Source organism: Pan paniscus, chromosome 20, assembly GCF_029289425.2.
Source record: "Pan paniscus chromosome 20, NHGRI_mPanPan1-v2.0_pri, whole genome shotgun sequence".
In the NCBI taxonomy this organism is placed as follows: Eukaryota; Metazoa; Chordata; class Mammalia; order Primates; family Hominidae; genus Pan; species Pan paniscus.
This window is the reverse complement of record NC_073269.2, coordinates 35,646,136-35,665,183: the sequence shown is the minus strand read 5'-3', so window position 1 is coordinate 35,665,183 and position 19,048 is coordinate 35,646,136. Positions and strand designations below refer to the sequence as shown.

The 19,048-nt window shown below is 57.6% G+C and overlaps 1 protein-coding gene across 2 annotated transcripts; it reads right to left on the bottom strand.

The window, feature by feature from the left end:
• Positions 1–8,331: 8,331 nt before the first annotated feature.
• PLEKHF1 (pleckstrin homology and FYVE domain containing 1) lies at positions 8,332–18,742 on the bottom strand. 2 transcript variants are annotated; one of them, XM_003816227.4, is made up of 2 exons: positions 18,022–18,742; positions 8,332–9,985 (listed from the first exon to the last, which is right to left on the bottom strand). In XM_003816227.4, exons 1-2 carry the CDS (start codon positions 18,258–18,260, stop codon positions 9,130–9,132), a joined length of 1,095 nt encoding a protein of 364 aa, XP_003816275.2. In that variant the 5' UTR covers positions 18,261–18,742; the 3' UTR covers positions 8,332–9,129. The 2 variants fall into 2 exon arrangements, with proteins under 2 accessions (XP_003816275.2, XP_003816274.1); XM_003816226.5 differs by having other exon boundaries at positions 18,312–18,440.
• Positions 18,743–19,048: the final 306 nt, after the last annotated feature.

The following is a 19,048-nucleotide window of genomic DNA, read 5'->3' as shown; positions in this document are numbered from 1 at the left end:
GAAAGAAAAGGCTGTACTGCCAACATTTTGGGAAGCTGAGGTGGGAGGATGGCTTGAAGCCAGCCTGGGCAAGAGCAAGACCCCAGCTTTCCAAAAATTAAAAAGTTAGCCAGGCATGGTGGTGCACACCTGTAGTCCCAGCTACTTGGGAGGATCGCTTGAGCCCAGGAGGTCGAGGCTGCAGTGAGCTGTGATCATACCACTACACTCCAGCCTGGGTGACAGAGCGAGACCCTGTCTCAAAACAAAACAAAAAGAAAAGAAAACAAAAGTCCCAAGGCAGGGATGACCCATTGCCACGTGGCTGGCTGTCCCCACTCTCTGAACTGTGTGTCCGGCCCCCATGCTAATTTCTCCCGGTACTCCTTTGAGGACTTACTGATTTCCCTAACCGCTTGCTCCTTGACCTTTGGAGAGGACACCAATATGCAGAAATACCTTGGACCTAGTAGTAGGGACACGGGCGCTTTAACAGAGTAAGCCCTGGAAGCTGCTGGGTCCTTCCGCGTCAGTGTTCTCTAAGTTGAGGTTTGTCTCTGAATTCTGTTGCCTCCTCCGGCTTTGACTCGTGATCATCAGCCGTGAGGGGGAGACCTGCTGAGTGAGAGTCCATTGTTTTGGGTTTGCACAAAGGCGCCAGTCACTGTGTCCATTGTGCTACTGAATGCTCCCCTTCACATCTTGGAGTTGCTCATCGCTGGGTGGTTTTCTCTGTAACTGATTTAAAACCCCGCAGTGCTCCCCAACTACGGACAGGCTCATTCTGGGAATGAATCTAGACCCCAAGATCCTCACCTCCATCCCTTTCCCTGGACTCTCCTGAGAGCCCTGCACCGTGACTCACCTGCTGGTGTGCTCCAGGGACCACCCCTCCCTCTGCACAGTGAGAGTAGAGGCTTTTGACCCTCAAAGACTATAGTCGGGGGATGGGTGCACTGGCTGCTTAGACCCCTGTCCTGTGCCCATTTCTAGAGCCAGGATGTGGGTGGGGTCAGCCATATCAGGCTGTGCAGCAGAAGGTGAGGAAGAGGAGGTTCCGGGTGGAGAAGTGCTGTGCCACTGGCAGCCGCCACCCTGGGAACTCACTCCCAGCCACACGTGGGCATGGAGCTATGAATGTGCCGGGTTTCAAGGTGCAGAAACAGCATGAACGCAGAATAGAGGGGGCTTGGGGAGCCTGTGGCCTGCCACGGGGTGTATGACCAGCACCCCCGGCCCCCACGAAACTGTCTTGTCAGAAGCCCAGTCCCCCCTCCCGCCTCCGACCCCCACAACTTGCTGAGCAGTTCTGCTTTGACTCTTGCTCTCTCTGTACCAACTCCAGCTCTGGCGCGGGGGAAAGAAACCCTCAGGGATTGGGTTGTGCCAGCAAGTGGTTATGGCTGGGGCAGGCAAGGTTCAAAGGCCTCTGCTTCCTGGTGGGGGCCCCCAGGAGGTCTGGTGGCTGCTGAAATCCAAAGGCATTTTGGTATTTTAAGGGTGTTGGTAATTTGCAAACTGTACGAAGTGTCCCAGTGTGCTGCTCCAGAATCCCAGAGCCCAGGTTCCCATAGCCCAGGTGCTGCCGTGGGCAGCTAGAGGAAGCATGATGGGCGTAGCTGTGCTGCTGCGGGAAACAGGGACTGCCTCGGGGCACTTCTGGGCAGCCCAGATGACCAGCCCCAGGCCCCAGGCTCTCTCCCTCCCAGCCTGGGACCACAGTGGGCAGGCCCTCTTCTCCAGAAAGCCTGTGTTTCAGGGTCAGAATGTCTGGCAGGAACCCTGAGCTGATGCTCCAAGGATTGAAATTTCCCCTTGTTGTTGCCCAGAAATGTCTGGCTCTGCCTGCCCACATCCCCATTCCTTCCCTGCCTGCTGCTCTGCTCTGAGCGTTGGAACATTCCATTCGGAGCTGGACTTGGTGGTGGTGATGGAAGCCAGCAGGAGAGGGGGCTTGGGAGGCCAGAGGCCACACAGCTGGCCGCAGCTCTGCTCCTGGCCCGACCCTGACACACAAGTGCAGGGTGCGCCCTCCCTCTGGGCCCAGTTTCCAGCCCTGACGCCAAAGGGGATGATGGAGAGGAGGCTGGAGTCTCCCTGGGGTCACTCCCTGTCCTCCCTTCTACACTGGCCCACACCTGCCTCTGTGGCCTCGCCTGAGCTACTCCTGCAGGGCTACTCCTTCAGGTGCCTGAATGCACCACAGATGCCTCCATTCTGGGCCTGGGGCCCTGGAAGGCATGGGGGAGGAGGTGGAAGGAGCAAGAAAGGGTGGAGAGACACCTTAGGGTTTGGCTGGGTTGCCCAGGTGTAGGTGTTGGCAGAGGCAGGACAAGCGGCTTGGGCAAAGCCAATGCTGTCATTTTGGGACACATGGGCTTTGAGATCCCTGTGACATCTTCCCAGTGTCCTCCAGGAGCTAGGGAAGGTGACAATTCCTCCTTGCAAGGGAAGCACCTGTGCGATGCCCAGCGGTGCAGGACCGTGGGTTGGGGCCATGGAGGCCAAAAACAAATGAGAAACACCTGTGCTTTCAAGGAGCTCAGATGCCAAGGCCAGGTTTGGGGGGCACAGGCTGCCTGAGGCTCCTTGTAGAGAGTGGAGGTGGGAGAGCTGGAGCAGGGGCCACCGGGCCTCTGGGGGCACAGATGGGTGATCCACACTACCTGGGGCAAGCCAGGACGGCTTCAGAGAGGAGGTGGCTTCTGTGCCAGGTTCACAGGGAGGGCCGGGCCAAAGTTCACAGGCAGACTGGGGAAATGGTGGGTATGGGGTCAGCAAGCAGCCCAGGACAGGCCGGAGCCCAGATCTGCGGGGCCGTCGAGGCAGACCCCTCCCTCTGCCCACTCTGGGCCCCTGCGTTGCCTGAGGTTTTGCTCCTGGGCACCGGTTCCATCAAGTCTGCTGAGGGCAGAGGCAGAGCACAGGCATGGATGGTGTGGGCGCCTCCCAGGTGAAGAGCCTAGATGCAGACAGAGGCAGAGGACCCCCCTTCTCCCAGCCAGCAAGGGCTGAGGGGCAGCCCTGGGCCTGCGGGCATGAGGTGTTAGGAGGCGGCCTCTCCCCTGCCCTCAGCCCCAGGAAGTTCACTTCCTGCACATCTCCTCAGAGATGGCCCCAGCGGAAGTGGTTGCCTTGGTTTGCGCGTGTGGCCCGGGTGGCAGCGGATCCTGGCTGGGAACTGGGTCAGCCTTCGAGTCACCTCCAGGCCCCATCCCAGGGGCTGAGCCCAGGAGCGGCTTTGCCTTCTCCTAGGCCTCTTTCTGGCCTTGTTCAAAGAACAGGCTGGGCAGGGAAGTGGCCAGGCCAGCGGAAACCCTCTGGTGCCAGCCTGGACGACAGCCCCATGGAAGCCTAGAGCCCGGCCTGCGATCAAGTCAGACCCAGCTCCGGAAAGCGCTACTTGGGTGGGGTGGGGTGGGCATTCCTGTCCCCACCTGAGAAGGCCACTCACATTTAGCGTCTTGGAGGGGGACTGTTCCCTAAACCCTGGGCCAGGCTGAGCCCTCCTGCTGGCCCTGCTCCTGTAGAAATACACCAGGAACACCAGTTCCCATCCACAGCCTGGCCTGGAGGCTCCAGGGTGAAGCTCAGTTGCTTTCATTATCATCCTCTCTACCCCGATGCCCCCAGCCCCATTTTCTACCTGACTCATTTATTCATTCAACATATGTTTAGTGCCAAGGACAGGAAAAGACAGTTACCAAAAAGGCCCAGAGTCCCAGTCCTCGTGGAGACTCCAATCCTCTGATAAAGTCCTACCATCCTCTGAGGCTCAACCAAACACTGCCTCCTCCAGGAAGCCCACCCAGCTGTTTTGGGAGTTCCTTTCTCTGGCTTTGTCTATCCCTCTCTCAGGGCTCATGACATATCTCCTTTAGCCTTAGGATGGCCTCATGTGACCTGTCTCTGCCTCCTTGGAACCAGCGCATGGGTGGGCCTCAGTAAGTGGCAGTCGCTGCCACCATCAGCACCTGCACCCCATCATCATCAAGGAGGGACAAAATTCTTGGGGACCTGTGAACCCCCCGCCTGGCTCCCTGGCCTCTGGCAGGCAACACCCCAATGTTACCAGCATACATGATGGCGGGCCCATCTTTAAGAAAACTTGGCATGGAAAAATCCCAACCACCAAAGCCCACAGGTAGGGGCTACTTGACCTTTGTGAAAATCTCCTTAGTGTCTGCAGTCTCTGGGTCCCGTGGGAACACTGCATCCTGCAGAGCTCTAAAGGGAGAGCTGGCTGGGTGCAGTGGTTCACGCCTGCCATCCCAGCACTTTGGGAGGCTGAGTTGGGTGGATCACCTGAGGTCAGGAGTTCGAAACCAGCCTGGCCAACATGGTGAAACCCCACCTCTACTAAAAATACAAAAATTAGCCGGGCGTAGTGGCACGCACCTGTAATCCCAGCTACTCGGCAGTCTGAGGCAGAAGAATCGCTTAGAACCCGGGAGGCAGAGATTGCAGTGAGCCAAGATCGCACCACTGCACTCCAGCCTAGGCGACAAGAGCAAGATTCTGTCTCAAAAAAAAAAAAAATAAATAAATAAATAAATAAATAAATAAATAAATAAATAAAGGGGCTGTCATCAATCCCAAAGAGCCCTGGGGTCACAGCTGTGACTGTACTTGCCATCTTGAGCTGCTCTGCTCTGGGCTGATTCCTGCAAGAGCGGTTCTGGCCTGCCCCTGTGGGTGGAGTGGTGGGGTTCTGATGCCCCTCAAACGCATGGGCCTGTTCTCGGACCCTCTCCTCACCCCTCTGCACCTCCTAGGAAGAGGCAGGGGACGAGGCAGGCGCCTCCCAGGAATCCCATGCTGCCTGTGCGAAGGACCGGCTTCTGGCAGGGACATGGAGTCCAGGCACAGCTGGGAGGAAGATTTGAGAGGTGGACAGCAGCACTCAGCTGGCAGGACAGTTGGTTCCTGTGTCCTTGCCAGGCCTTGCAAGCAAAGCCCCAGGCAGGAGCGTGAGGCTGGACCCTGGCCCAGCAGCCCCGTGCTCCTGCCAGACCTCAGGCTCAGCTCTGGGGAAAGGGAGCATCTGCAAACAGCAGAGGCCCCGGCCCGAGGCCTCCTGACCTTCCCAGGCGTGGGGGCGGAGTGCAAGCCATGAGCAAAGCTCAGCTGCATGGCTGGGACTGAAGACAACTTCCAGAGCCTCCAAGGAGCTTCCCCACCCAAGAAGGGGACTGGCAGCGGCGCTGTGGCGAAGCAGGAGAGACGGCTGCAAGCTCTACAGGCTGGCCTTCCCCTTCCGTGCTTGCTCCTTGAGGCAGGGCCCTCTCCGGGGACTGCCTGGGCAGCTGGCCTAGCTTCACCTGTCGACCCGAGCCTGGCCCAGGAGGCCATCTCTGGTGGAAAATAAACCTGATAGGAGTTGGAGACAGGGCCTCCAGGGCAGCACCTTCCCTTCCTGGGCCCACTGGCCAGGCCCACATCTTCCATTTTGGGTGGCTCTGCTCTCTCCCAGCATACTCCCCTCTGTGCCTCAGTGGCCAGGGACCCCGATTCATTCAAACTCACACTGGCCCCAAACACCATGCAGTCCTGGGGGTCATTCTGCTTCCTGGCGCCCCCTTGGCTGTCAGCCTGGAAGCTGAGACTCAGTGCCTGTTGGATGTCTCAGCATAGGCTGGGTGTGTGGTGGCTCCTGCCTATAATCCCAGCACTTTGGGAGGCTGAAGTGGGAGGATTGCTTGAGCCCAGAAGTTCGAGACCAGCCTGGACAACATAGGGAAATCCTGTCTCAATAAATAAATAAATAAATAAATAAGAAATTAGCTGGGTGCCGTTGGGTGTGCCTGTGGTCCCAGCTACTTGGGAGGCTGAGGTGGGAGGATGGCTTGAGCCTAGGAGGTCGAGGCTGCAGTGAGCCGTGATTGTGCCACTGTACTCCAGCCTGGGCGACAGAGCAAGACTCTGTTTCAAAAAAACAAACAAACAAACAAACAAACAAAAAACATCTCAGCAGAACAGGGGAGGGGCCTGCCCCTTGGAAGGAGCTGAGGACGGGAAGGAGGGCAGCTAAGGCTTCCAGTCCACAGCCAGAGCCAAAATCGGAGGCAGATGTGGCCTCAGTGAAGCGCAGGTCCGCCCTTGGGGATCCCAGGGAAGCAGACAGCTGCCGGCCTCCATGGCTGCCAGACCCCCTCTCCCACCAGCCACCCATGCACAGCAGTCAGGACAAATTCTCAAAAGCCGAGATCAGCCTTGCTGCGTGCAGAAGGCTCCGACAGCTCTGGGGCACCCGAGGTGGCTGCCCCGTGCCTCTGGGGGCCCAGCTCCAGCCACGCAGCTCAGGTCACAGGGGTCCCTTTCCTGCCTTTGTACTGACTGTTCCCTCTGCTGGAATGTCCTCTCCCCACCGGGCAGGCGTGGCTCACTCATTCTCAGCCCTTCCCCATCATAGCACCCTCCACCCCGGCTTCTGCACCTGTGTCTCCCCCACCATGCTGTGCGGGCCTTGTTTGTCTCACTCCCAGCGGTGTCCCCAGCAGCTGGCATGGCCCAGCTGGTGCGGGAGCAAGACTGCAACTGTGAAGGCTCTGCGAAGGTCCTGGGCCACCCCAAGCCGTGGGCCCTTACAGGCCCTAACACCTTGAGACTTGGGGCAGCAGCAGTTCTGTTCCAGCCCTGCGGGGGAGAGGGACACAGACCTGAGTCCTGGGCTGAGGGCTGAGAATCACTTACTCAGCCAGACCCCAGGGCGCTGCCTGCCATGACCTGGAGAGGACGACACTGCACTCAGTCAGCCTGGGGTCCTGTGCATGGACCCCCTTGGCAGGAAGCTGTAGAGGAGGCTGGTGGTGGCCGGGCTCAGCTGCACGTGGTCCCCTCTCCTATCTTAGTGAACGCTGCCTTTCAGGCTCTGAGGGTTTTCAGGCAGGGGAGTGTGCTGTGAGAAGAGGCCAGCGGTGGCAGCCAACACACCTTGCCCTGGCTTCAGTCCCAGGGTGCAGGGACAGGGCTGCCCGGCCTGGGTTTTGGAGAGGGCACTAGATCTGTCCAGGAAGTCACCCCCAGCTCCGTGACCTGTCTCACCCTGTGCCCTCTGCCCAGGCAGAACCAGCCTGAACCAGTTTGTGTGGTTCAGGGAGGCCAAGGGAGAGAAAGGGACTGTAAACAAATAGGTCCTTCCTGGAAGGCCAGTGGGCCTCCCACACTGGTCATTCTGCCAAGCATGGCAGGTCGAAGGCGCTTTAATACTGACCCCTTGGCCGGGTGTGGTGGCTCATGCCTGTAATCCCAGCACTTTGGGAGGCCGAGGCAGGTGGATCACCTGAGGTCAGGAGTTCAAGACCAGCCTGGCCAACATGGTGAAAACTCATCTCTACTAAAAATACAAAAATTAGCCAGGTGTGGTGGCGGGCGCCTGTAATCCCAGCTACTTGGCGGGGGTGAGGCAGGAGAATTGCTTGAACTCGGGAGGTGAAGGTTGCAGTGAGCCAAGATTGCATTACTGCACTCCAGCCTGGGCAACAGAGTGAGACTCGGTCTCAAAAAAAAAAAAAATACTGACCCTCCCGCCTCCCTCGCAGGGTGCCCACAGGCCACCAGCAGGCCTTGTCACCTCAAGGGTGGTCTGTGGGTGGTGGTAGCGGCAGGCCCTGGGAGCTGGGCTTCGACCTGCCGAATCAGAATCTGCACTTGAACTGTACCCTCCAGGGTTCTGTCTGCACGTGACCCTCTGAGAACTGGCCCCAGGAGGATGGTGCTAGGCCAGGGAGAGGCCCTGTCAGTGGGGTTTCAGATGCTGTACTGTGTGGGCAGGGAACTCCCAGCCCCACGGTCACCACTTCTAGCTGACAGCAACCCCAGTCCATGCCCCAGTCCTGCCAAGGCTGAGGCTCTGGGAAAGACTAGTGCAGAAGCACTCGCAGGACACTGTCAAAGGATCCCCAGCTCCATGGCCAGCATTGGGCCAGGCGTTGGGAGGCCGACCTTGAGCCCCAGGCCCAATGCACACTCACTCTGAGAAAGGCTGGTGTACCTGGGGCCCAGTTTCCCTCTCCATAGCACCAGCCCCAGAGCCAGGCAGGCTGCACGGGGAAGCTCTCAGCCTGGGAGGCCCGGCAGAGCCACACAAATGGCTATTTGTTTCCTCAGTTCCATCCACTGAGATCCCCCACACCAAAGTGAATAGGGCAGCAGGCATCAGGCCACGGTCATGGCACCCGGACAGACCTGTGTCCTGGGGGGGCCCAGCCAAGGCACGGCATGAGCGTCTGTCTCCTTCGGGCAGCCAGCATACACAAGAACTCCCAGTGTGGGGGACAGTGGTAGATTTTTGCCACCTAGCACATTTTCAACCATGGACAGAGCCATGTCTGAAGCAAGGACACTCCTGGGTTTGTTTTGCAACCACCCATCAATAAACTTTCTTTTTTATTATTAAGTGGGGGCAGGGTTTCTGTTTTTGCAAATGAGTCCTAACAGAAAACACTGGTTTCGCTGACCACAGGGAGAGCTGAGGACAGGACAAAAAGGCATGAGACAGCTGGACACCTGGAGAGAGGTGACACAGGACAGAGTCCTCACCCGGCTGCCCCAGGCCTCGGGGAGCTCAGGCTGCAGTCCCTGGGCCTGGTGGCACCCACAGCACGGCAGTCTCTGGCTGGGCTTCGGGGAGCCCACATGTCTGATCGGCAGGGCTTGGCTGGCCAGGCGGTGGGCACCAGCGTGGTGGGTGGGCAGGCCTGGGCTTCCAGGAGGCCTCCTGGGACTCAGGCTCTTCAGTGGGGTGTGCCTGTCGGGGTGCAGGTGGGTTCTGTGGCTACACTCCCATCCTGTCTTCCCTCTATGTTCCGAAACCTGCTCTGGTCCCTAGATGTCTGGAGACCTGGGGTGGTCCAGCTCAGGAGGCCATCTGGAGCTGCCGCTGCAGCCTGCAGAGTGTAAGGTGGCGTTTGTTACCAAGACGTCTGGGTGTTCTGGGGCTTCCTGAAGGGAAAGGCATTACCTGCAGTGAAGCCATAAGGACACAGTGTCCAGCAAAAAGGCACTGGGAGTCCAGAAAGAGCCACTCCCCACCGCTGCGCCTGCCACCATGGGTTGGGGTCCCGGAGCCCTGGGCAGCTTCTGGAGCTGCCCTCTTGGGGGCCTGGGCAGTGGAGCTGGCTTGGGGACAGATGTTCTGCAGGCCGGGGGTCAGCTATGGAAGGCAGACCAGGCCACCCCCGAGGCGTAGAACTCCACGCGGCTGGGCCAGTCACCGTCCCTGCTGCCCTCCTTGTCCTCGTCGGAGTCATCGTCGTCTCCACTGGACGCTCCGCAGATGGGCCCGGCCAGGTGGGCTGGCTGCCCTGGGGACCCTGCGCCCTGCTCCTCCGCCTCCTCCTGCCGCTGCTGGGCGGCCAGTTCGCGGTAGCAGAGGCTGCAGACCCGCACGGGCTTGGGGGACAGGCGCGGGAGCAGGAAGCGCTGGCGCGAGCACTCAGCGCAGACCACGAAGCCGCACTTGCGGCAGTGGTGGCGCCTCGTGAGGGCAGAGAAGCGCGTCTGCGTGCAGCGCATGCAGATGTCCGTGGCCTTGTCGGGGATCCAGGGTGCCGCGTGCTCCGTGCTGGGCGGGCGGCCCGTGGCCCTCAGTTGCCGCCGCACGCACTCCTCGATGTGGCTAATCCATTCCTGGCGCTCCGTAGCGGAGGCGGCCGACACCACAAAGGACTTCTTGGCCGTCTTGATCATCCAGCGGTTCTTGGCCTGCAGCGTCTCCGGCAACAGCTCCAGTGTGACCTCCTCCAGGGGGATGATGTGCTGGCTGCGGTACTTGCGCTTGTTGAGCACGATGCTGCCATACACCAGGATGTCGTTGAAGAGGAAGAAGATGCGCGGCTTGGCCTTCTTGCGGCACTCCTTGGTCAGCACGCCCTCGCCCAGCAGCACTCGGCCTGGCAGCGCCAGCGGCTGCCCCGAGGCCCCGAAGCAGCTCTCCACCGCCGCGATGCGCTGGCTGTTGATCTCCGTGTTGGCCAGGTGGTCCACCATCGTCTCCAGCTGCCAGCTGCAGGAGGAGACAGACAAGGAGTATGTCCAGGCTCAGGCATGGGGGTGTCAGAACCACGCTGCCCACCCCCAACGGACTAACCCACCATGCCGGGCAGCCCACTGACTACCCACAGTAACCCGCAGGCCTGCCCAGCACTGAGAAGCATCACCTCGGAAGCTGACCCTTAGACGGGAGTACAGGGAACTACGGGGAGGGAAGGGGGATTTCCCAGTAAAGGGGATGTGGAGGCCAGACAGGGATGGGGAGGCAGTGATAAAGTGTGCTACTTAGGCCAGGTGCAGCGGTTCATGCCTGTGGTTCCAGCGTTTTGGAAGGCTGAGGCAGGAGGAGGCTCGAGCCCAGGAGTTTGAGGCTACAGTGAGCTATGATCACGCCACTACACTCTAGCTAGGTGACTGAGTGGATTCTATCTCATAAAAAAAAAAAAAAAAAAAGTGCTACTGAGCTGGCTACTACTGTGGGCAGCAGAGGGCAGAGGTTCAGCCCCGCTGGGGAGCCTTGAAAAAGAGGGCGGAACAGGCCTCAACGGGACATCAGAACGGTCTGTGCCAGGAGACCTGGGTGTCTCCACCCCCAACCCAACCCTGACTCTGCCATCCACCAAACCAAGCTGTCACAGGCTCTGCAACCCATGCAACCACCCAGGAAGTGCAGCAGTCACCACCACCATCACAAGCACAGGCGCCGAGTGCTTCCTGTCAGCCAAGCGTGACTATCTCATTTAGTTCCCACCCAACCCCAGAAGGCAGGATCCCCACTTTACAGGAGGGGGACTGAGGCGATGCTAGGAGGCAGGGGCCCTGGAGCTCGCACTATGCTGCCGTCCCGAGTGGAGTGTGAGGCCACACAGGCCCCTCTGTTGGTGCCCTAAGCACTAAGCACTAACTCAGAGCTCATGCCGGGCGCCCCCTGCTTGGTCCACACACACACCAGCCCACCAGACTCACGACCTTGAAGACCCCATAAATGCCATAGATTCCCCATTCCAAGCCTCCAGTCTTGGCCTCTCCAAGCTCTAGGAGGGCTGTCAGCATAGATGTTCACCTGCTTGTCTAATAAGCTCCTCAAACTCAACACATCCAACAACAAACCTCTGCAGACCTGCACCTCTTCCTCTCCTTCAGTGACACCACCATTCATCCAGGAGTTCAAACCCCAGACCTAGGACACATTCTTGAATCTCCCCCTTCCTGTACCTCCAACATTCAAGCCATGAGTAAATCTCATCATCTTTACCTCTCAAATCTAGCCTGCCCATTTCTCAGCACATAAGTCCGCCACCATATCGGTGGCAAGGTGCCATTGTGTCCTACCTGAGACAGGCTGTCCCAGGGTCGGCTCCTTCCTGCAACGGGTTCTCAGTTCCTTTTCGAAAGGGTTCTCCCTGACAACCCCAGCTCAGGCAGCCTCTTCCCACACCCAGGACAAGCATTGGTAATCCATGGTCTGAGAGTCAAATCCGGCCCTCAGCCTGCTTTTGTTAAAGATTTATTGGGACACAGCCACATTCGTTCATTTATTATTGTCTCTGGTGGCTTCCACACTGCAATGGGAGAGTTGAGTGTTGGTGACAGGGACTACATGGTGACAAAGCCTAAAATATTCACCACCTGGCCCTTTGTAGAAAAGGTCTGCTGGCCACTTTTCTGGGATTCAATCGTTTTTCTTTGTGGGATTGAACAGGACCTGCTGTTTGCTTGTCTATTCATTGCTTGTGTGTTTTCTGCTTCCCCGCTCAGTTCTTAGCTCCATGAGAACAGGAGCTTCTTCTTGTTCATTGTGTCCACAATTCTTGGAGCCATGCCAAGCACATACTAGATGCTTCATAAGTAGCTTGGCACGGTTCCAAGCAGGTCCCAAGGCCCACCATGCATGACTCAGCTCTTACCTCTACAGAGGAAGAGGTGAGAGCTGGCCCCACCACCAGCATGTGCACACATGCATTCCGGTACACACGGCACGCCTGGGGCTGAGCTGATCACACCCATAGTGTTTCTGGGTCACTGAGCTGCAGTTCTGAGCCTGGCCACCAGTAGAAAGCCAGAGTGGGGCCCCAGTGTGAGGGTGGATGCATTGCAGAACAGAAGATGCTGGGCCCTCGAGTCCTGTTCCACTTGCCCCTGCAGATCACAAGTGTCCTGAGAAGGGCTGCCCACACTGCCTTACGTAAGAACTGCTATTTTTAGCTTGCTGATCTTGGCTGTATACTGCAAACCTAGGGGATTACCAGTGACAGACCTGACCTGTCCCACCATGACTGATCACCGAGTACCTGGCTGAGGGACAATATGACAAAACCAGAACTGCATTCCACAAAGAGCAATGACTGCCCAGCAGAGACAACCAAAATGCCTACCAGCAGGGAAAAGGATAAAAACCCGGGGCTACTCATGCAATGAGAGATACAGATCAATGTGGTCTGACGGCAAACAACAAACGTGCAGTGGAAAAACACAGCCTGTAGAATGTTGTATGTAAAGTGACACCACTTATGCAGGAATTACATAACATTCTGAAAGTGTTCAAGAACTATATCTATGAATAAAAATAGGTAGGAGGAAGGCCGGACACAGTGCCTCACACCTGTAATTCCAGCTACTCGGGAGGCGGAGGCAGGAGAATCGCTTGAACCCAGGAAGCAGAGGTTGCAGTGAGCCAAGATGGCGCCATTGCACTCCAGCCTGTGTGACAGAGTGAGATTCCATCTCAAAAAAAAAAAAAAAGGAGGGGAAAAAAACAAAACAAAAAATAAATAACAAGTGTTGGTGAGGGTGTGGAGAAACTGGAAACTGTGCACTGCTGATGAGAATAGGAACTGGTGCAGCCCCTAAGGAAAACAGCATGGAAGTTCCTTAAAAAGTTAAAAATACTCACGCCTGTAATCCCAGCACTTTGGGAGGCCGAGGAGGGGGGATCATGAGATCAGGAGATCTAGACCATCCTGGCCAACACGGTGAAACTCTGTCTCTTAAAATACAAAAAATTAGCCTGGTGTGGTGGCGGGCGCCTGTAGTCCCAGCTACTCGGGAGGCTGAGGCAGGAGAATGGCGTGAACCCAGCAGGCGGAGCTTGCAGTGAGCCGAGATCGCGCCACTGCGCTCCAGCCTGGGCGACAGAGTGAGACTCCGTCTCAAAAAAAAAAAAGGTTAAAAACAGAGCTACCATATGATCCAGCAATGCCACTTCTGGATATATATCCAGACTGAAAGCAGGGACTAAAATAAATATCTGCTTTCCCATGTTCATATCAGCATCATTCACAAAAGCCAAGAAGTGGAAGCAACTCAAACGTCTGTCAATGGGAGAACGGATGAACAAAATGTGGAACATACGTACCATGGAATACTATTCAGCCTCGAAAAGTAAGGTAATTCTGACGCACACTGCAACACGAATGAGCCCTAAGGACATCATGCTAAGTAAAGCAGGCCCATCACAAAAGGACAAATACTGTAATAACTTATATGAGATATACATACTGATCAAATTCATAGAGACAGAAAATAGAATGGTGGTTGCCAGGGGCTGCAGGAAGGGGAATGCGGAGGTTGTCTGGGTATAGAGTTTCAGTTTTAAACGATTAAAAAGTTTTAGAGGCCGGGTGTGGTGGCTCATGCCTGTAATCCCAGCATTTTGGGAGGCCAAGGGGGGGCAGATCACTTGAGGTCAGGAGTTCGAGACCAGCCTGGCCAATATGGTGAAACCCTGTCTCTACTAAAAATACAAAAATTAGCCAGGGATGGTGGTATGTACCTACAGTCCCCACTGCTGAGGAGGCTGAGGCAGGAGAATCACTTGAACCTAGGAAGTAGAGATTGCAGTGAGCCGAGATCACACCACTGCACTCCAGCCTGGGCATCACAGTGAGTTCCGTCTCAGAAAAAAAAAAAAAAATAGTTTTGGAGATCTGTTGCACAACAATGGGAATATACTTAACACTACTGAACTGTACACTTGAAAGTGGTTAGAATGGTAAAAATAAAAGATAGGAAGGAGAAAGTCAGGAGTAAGTAGCCTGGGGAGAGGACCTAGATGTGACCAGGAATGGAGGGCTCAGATTGGATTCCACTTTCGTCTATAAGGTTTCATTTTTAAAAAATTTTTTTAAAAAAAGGCAGCAGCAAACACGATGAAATCAGAATATCTGCCAATTTCAAGAAATGGGAACACGTGTTGCTTCTTCTAATTTAAGGTCTTCAAAAGGAAAAGAATTACAGGCCAGTGTCTGGATTGAGTCCTGGGCTCCATGGGCTGGGGGCCACTGAGCACGTCTCATGATGGGATGCCTGGCTGGGCCCGATAGGGTGACCACATGGCATCCAGGCCTGGGCACCTGCAGGGGATGTCAGGAGCCCCGAAGAAGCAAGGCCATGTGTGCCCCCAGCCCACCTGTGTGCTGAGAAGTCAGGCCACTGGTGAAACGGGATGAAAACCCAATCCTGAGACTGCAGACCAAAGCCTCCACATTCAGTAGCTGAGGCAGGTGGGCTTTGTGCCCAGAGAGCAGGTAGCCCTCCCGCAACCCTGGGGGCTTGTTGAGCTCTGGAGACTGGGCCAACCAAGTGGATGGCATGGAGGAAGGGAAGGAGCAGCACCAGGCAGAAGAGAGCCGCAGGCAGGGGTGCCCAATCCACCCTGGACCCGTCCAGCAGAGGGCAGAGTCCATGACACTGTCTCTGCAGCCCTTGGAGGGGGTGCAGAACACTCCACATGGGACCCCTTTGCTGATCTGCCCCCACCCATGACTCACAGACCCCCTCTAGGCTATTAGGGCTAGTGTCCAGCTGCTGATGGTAAAATGTGGACCAGGAAGGGCGAGGAGGGGCATCTGGTGGCGATGAAAGGGGCTGGGCTGAGAGCTGACCCCATACACTGACTGGGGAAGCCAGGGGCTCACATGTGCCCTCCTTTGTGAACCTGCAGAGGGTCCCAGGTTGGGCGAGGGGCGGGGCAGACAACATCCTCCTGGGAGCTGCCCCCGCATGCGCACCTTCTCTACATGACCACAACTTCACATCCTGGTTTGACCTTGCCTGTAGGTTTTTCTTGGCAAATACAGCAGCCCTGAGTTAGATGGGGAATGCTTTTTTTTTTTTCTTTTTTTCTTTTTTCTGAGACATTGTCTTGCTTTGTTGCCCAGGCTGAAGTACAGTGGCACAATCAGGGCTAACTGCAGCCTCGAACTCCAGGGCTCAAGAAAGCCTCCCGCCTCAGCCTCCTGAGTAGCTGGGACCACAGGCATGCACCAGCATGCCTGGCTAATTTTTAAATTTGTTTTAGAGGCGAGGGTTCACTATGTTGCTTAGATAGGTCTTGAACTCCTGGCCTCAAGCAATCCTCCCTCCTCAGCCTCCCAAAGTGCTGAGATCGCAGGTATGAGCCACTGAGCCCAGGTGGGAATCCTTTTTTTTTTTAATTGTTCTCACTAGGGAAGTGAACCTCCCTTGCTTAGCACAGGGGAGGAAAATGCTGAGCCCTGTCCTTACTCATTTGGGGCCGGCCTGCCTCGGGAAGATGTTGGTGACAGAGCTTCCTGGCAGCCTCTGGGTCCTGAGTGCCTGTATTGGCCCCAGTGTGGCCCCAGGGCTGCTGGTAGAGGGGTGACCGCGGTGCAGGCTCAGTAAGCCTGGGAGACCAGGCAACGAACAGACCTGCATCTTTCTTTGAGGGTTCAGAGGGGTGGGGGCTCTCAGGCTCAGCAATCCTGCTGCCTGCACAGGGGCTGGAGGTGCTCATGTGAGCACTGCGGCTTGGGAGCCACATCCTGAGAGCCACCGTGTGGCTGCAGAAGCCATGAAGCCAGGTTCTGTATGTGGCAGCCCAGGTGTGATACATGATCAACAGCAGGGGCTGGAGAGCTACACCAAATCTGGGCCACTGCCAGCTTTTCTAAATCTAGTTTTATTCAAACACAGCCATGTGGGACAGAGGCTGTATGGCTGGCAAAACCTAAACTATTTGCTACCAGCTCTTGAGAGAAAAGGTTAGCCAACCCCTGATCTACACCATGCCACGTTGTAAAATGTATAATGCACACACTGCAGGGCACGCTAAACAGGCCACACAAGGTACTGTCCTGACGGGAGTCGTCCTGTCCTCTCCCTTACTCGGGACACAGCATTTTGGATAAATGAGAGATGTGTGGGGCCCCAAGATGGTAGCCCTGGAAAGTAGGAGCTGGGCAGCGGTGGGGGGTGGGGTGGGGGCTGTAACTGCTCTGCCTCGGGTTACACGTGGAGAACCTGCTCAGGACGTGCAGGGCCAGGGTCACCAAGGGAATCAGAGTTCTGGGGGCAGCTCAGCCCTTTGGACTTTCCCTTGACTTCCAGATCGGGGCTCCTCCTTCCCTGCAGGGACCTGGGCCGCACGCAGACCCACCCTGCTTCCATGCCTGCCTGATTTCATTTTCCAAATATTTATGAGTCCCACTGTGTGCCAGACACTGTGCGAGGTTACAGCTGGGAGCTGGAGACCAGGCCCTTCAGGAATGCACACTTCTTGCCAGTGAGACTAGAAGTACATTCACAGGGTCTTTTCTGAGAGCCAGTGCTCAACACTGTGAAGAAAAAGACTGGTGCGCCCAGCAGGGCAGGGCCTGGGAGGACGGTGGAGGTCGAGGAAGGAAGGCCTTGGGAGGAAGTGAATTCACTCCAGCCTGAAGTCAGCTGTGCAAAGATCTAGGGGCAGAGCTCCGGTCCTGGGGAGCAGCTCAAGGTGGAATGGGTGAAGTCAGGCTGCGGAGGAAGGAGCGATGGGGCAAGGAGGACAGATGAGGTTGCAGTGCCGGCAGGGGACATCCTGCAGGCTCCCAGGCCAGCGTGAGGATGTGAGGTTTTCTCCATGTGCATTGAGACTGCAGCATCAGGCGCCAAGCCTCCTCTCCCTCCAGAGGGGCCGCCCCTGGGCTCTGTCCAGCCCTGTGATTCCTGGAAGGCCCTCCTCCGGGAAGAGACCGGTAATGAAAAACAAAGCAAAACAAAACTGGAAGTGCCGCCGACTGAGCACTTAGAGCCCACCAGGCACAAAGTTAAGCATATTACGTGCATTATTTCACTTAATCCTCACAAAAGCCCCCTTGGGGAAGGTACTTCCACCACATCAAAGTCACTGCCCAAGGTCCCTGCTGAGTGATCAGGAAGCTCGGCTCCAAAATAACCATGAGCTGTGGAAAGCTGCACTCAACCAGAGACCAAATCAGAACTCCAGAAGTCAGAGTCCAGCGGGTGTTGCCTGCGCTCCAAATGCCTGATGCCCACCCCATCCCGGGCAGGTCCGTCAGCTTGGCTGGGCTGTCCCACCCTCCAGGCCACACTGGCCAATCCCCCTTCCTTCCTCGGGGTGGGCTGGGTTGGGCAGGTCCCCTAGTTCACCCAGGGCTGCCTGGCCTGTGTTTTGGCAGCCCGGAGGGCGGACGTGTGCAGGGACGCAGGCCGAAGTCAGAGTCATCTCAACTCACAACAGACTCCAGTGGGAACGACGCTGTGCAGAGAGACGATCCCAGCGCATTAGGGGACTACCTCCCCACCTCCTTGGCCTCTGACCCTCTCTGGCCGGGAGATACCAGAGGTGTTCAAATTCCAAAGGAGTGCTCCCCTTGGGCTGCAGAGATCAAGTTTCAGGGTGGCTCGGAACCTCTGCTTTCCCACCTGCAAAGGGGCTGACCACACCTCTGCCCTACACGGCCCGCCAGGTGTTGGGGAAACGAGAAAGGAGGGAGATTCCAGGCCGCCTCTCTCTGCGGGCCTGCTCAATAGTTTCCTCTCTGAGATGGGAGCAGTGTCCGACCCTGTTTCCCTTGGCAGCTCCCACCAAGATTCACAAACTCAACTGCTCCAGAGGAACTGGGACCCCAGCGCCCCCCGCCGCGCCCCTGCCCAGGGGGACAGTGGTCCCATCCAGGCCTCCAGACTGCAGACTGGGACTGAGAAGAGAGGTCCCGGCGGCCACACGAGGCCAGGATCCCGGAAACACCACCAGCGACCGGGTGCGCTGAGACCCCTGCAGTCCCAGGTGGCCCGCGACCCCCTTACCTCCACCAGCTTACATCTGCGCGTTTCCCCGGGGATTCCGCCTCGGACACTCTGACCCCTGACCGCTCTCCCCAGGCTCCCTGCAGGTTCACCCCGCAAGCCGCCCAGGAGCGCCCTTCCCCGGCCTCTTCTTGGGCTGGAGTCAGCGGCACTGCGCCCCGCCCGCCCAGGAGCCGCCAAGACCGCCCGGCCGTAGAGAGCTCGCTTGTCCGGGGGTGGTGATGGGAGACTCGCCTCATGCGCCTGCCCCGCGACCCGCAGCCCGGCCGGGGGACGGTGGGGGGACTCACCTTCTGCGCCGGCCCCGCGCCCAGCCCGCGAGTCCGCACCGCAGTCGCCCGGGTCCCCGCCCGCTCGGCCCAGGTCCCCACCAGCTCCGCCCAGGTCCCCGCCAGCTCCGCCGGACACGCCCCCGCGTTGGCTCGGCCAATCGGAGCCCGGGAAGCGGGAGGGGCGGGGCTTGGGCGCGGCTCCCGGAGGGCGCCCGAGCTTGTGCGCGCTGCAGGTCCCGGGCTGGGCGGGACTGGCGCCCGTGTTTGACCCCCTGGCCCCGCCCGGCTTCCCTTTCCGCTCGCCGCTGCCCCACGCGGAGCGCGACTGCCGTCACCCGCTGGGACTGCGACCCTGGCCTTGGGCAGGGGTGGGGTGGGGGCGCCCGCGACTGCGAGACCTGCGGGACTTGGCGGGGAAAGGGGCAGTGGGAGGCTTGTGCCTTCTGGTGCCTCCGGCGGGCCTCACAGCACAGTCACCCTCAGCGGTCAATAATCGTAATATGAAAATGCAGCAGCACTTTATAACCTTTTTTTTTTTTTTTGAGACGGGGTCTCCCTCTGTCGCCCAGGCTGGAGTGCAATGGCGCGGTCACGGCTCACTGCAGCCTGCACAGAAATCATCCTGACCCCAGGAGAATTAGCCCACCAGGACCGGCTAGTTTTTGTATTTTTGTACAGACGGAGGTCTCACTATGTTGCCCAGGCTGGTCTCGAACCCCTTAGCTCAAGCGATCCTCTCGCCTTGACCTCCTAAA

What these genes read in the sequence shown, in the direction of transcription:
- PLEKHF1 (XM_003816227.4), bottom strand. Translation starts at nt 18,260, where the DNA reads ATGAGGCGAGTCTCCCATCACCACCCCCGGACAAGCGAGCTCTCTACG. An exon ending in GCAGATGTAAGCTGGTGGAG is followed by an intron (nt 9,986 to 18,021) that starts GTAAGGGGGTCG and finishes CTCCTCCTGCAG; the next exon opens with CTGGCAGCTGGAGACGATGG.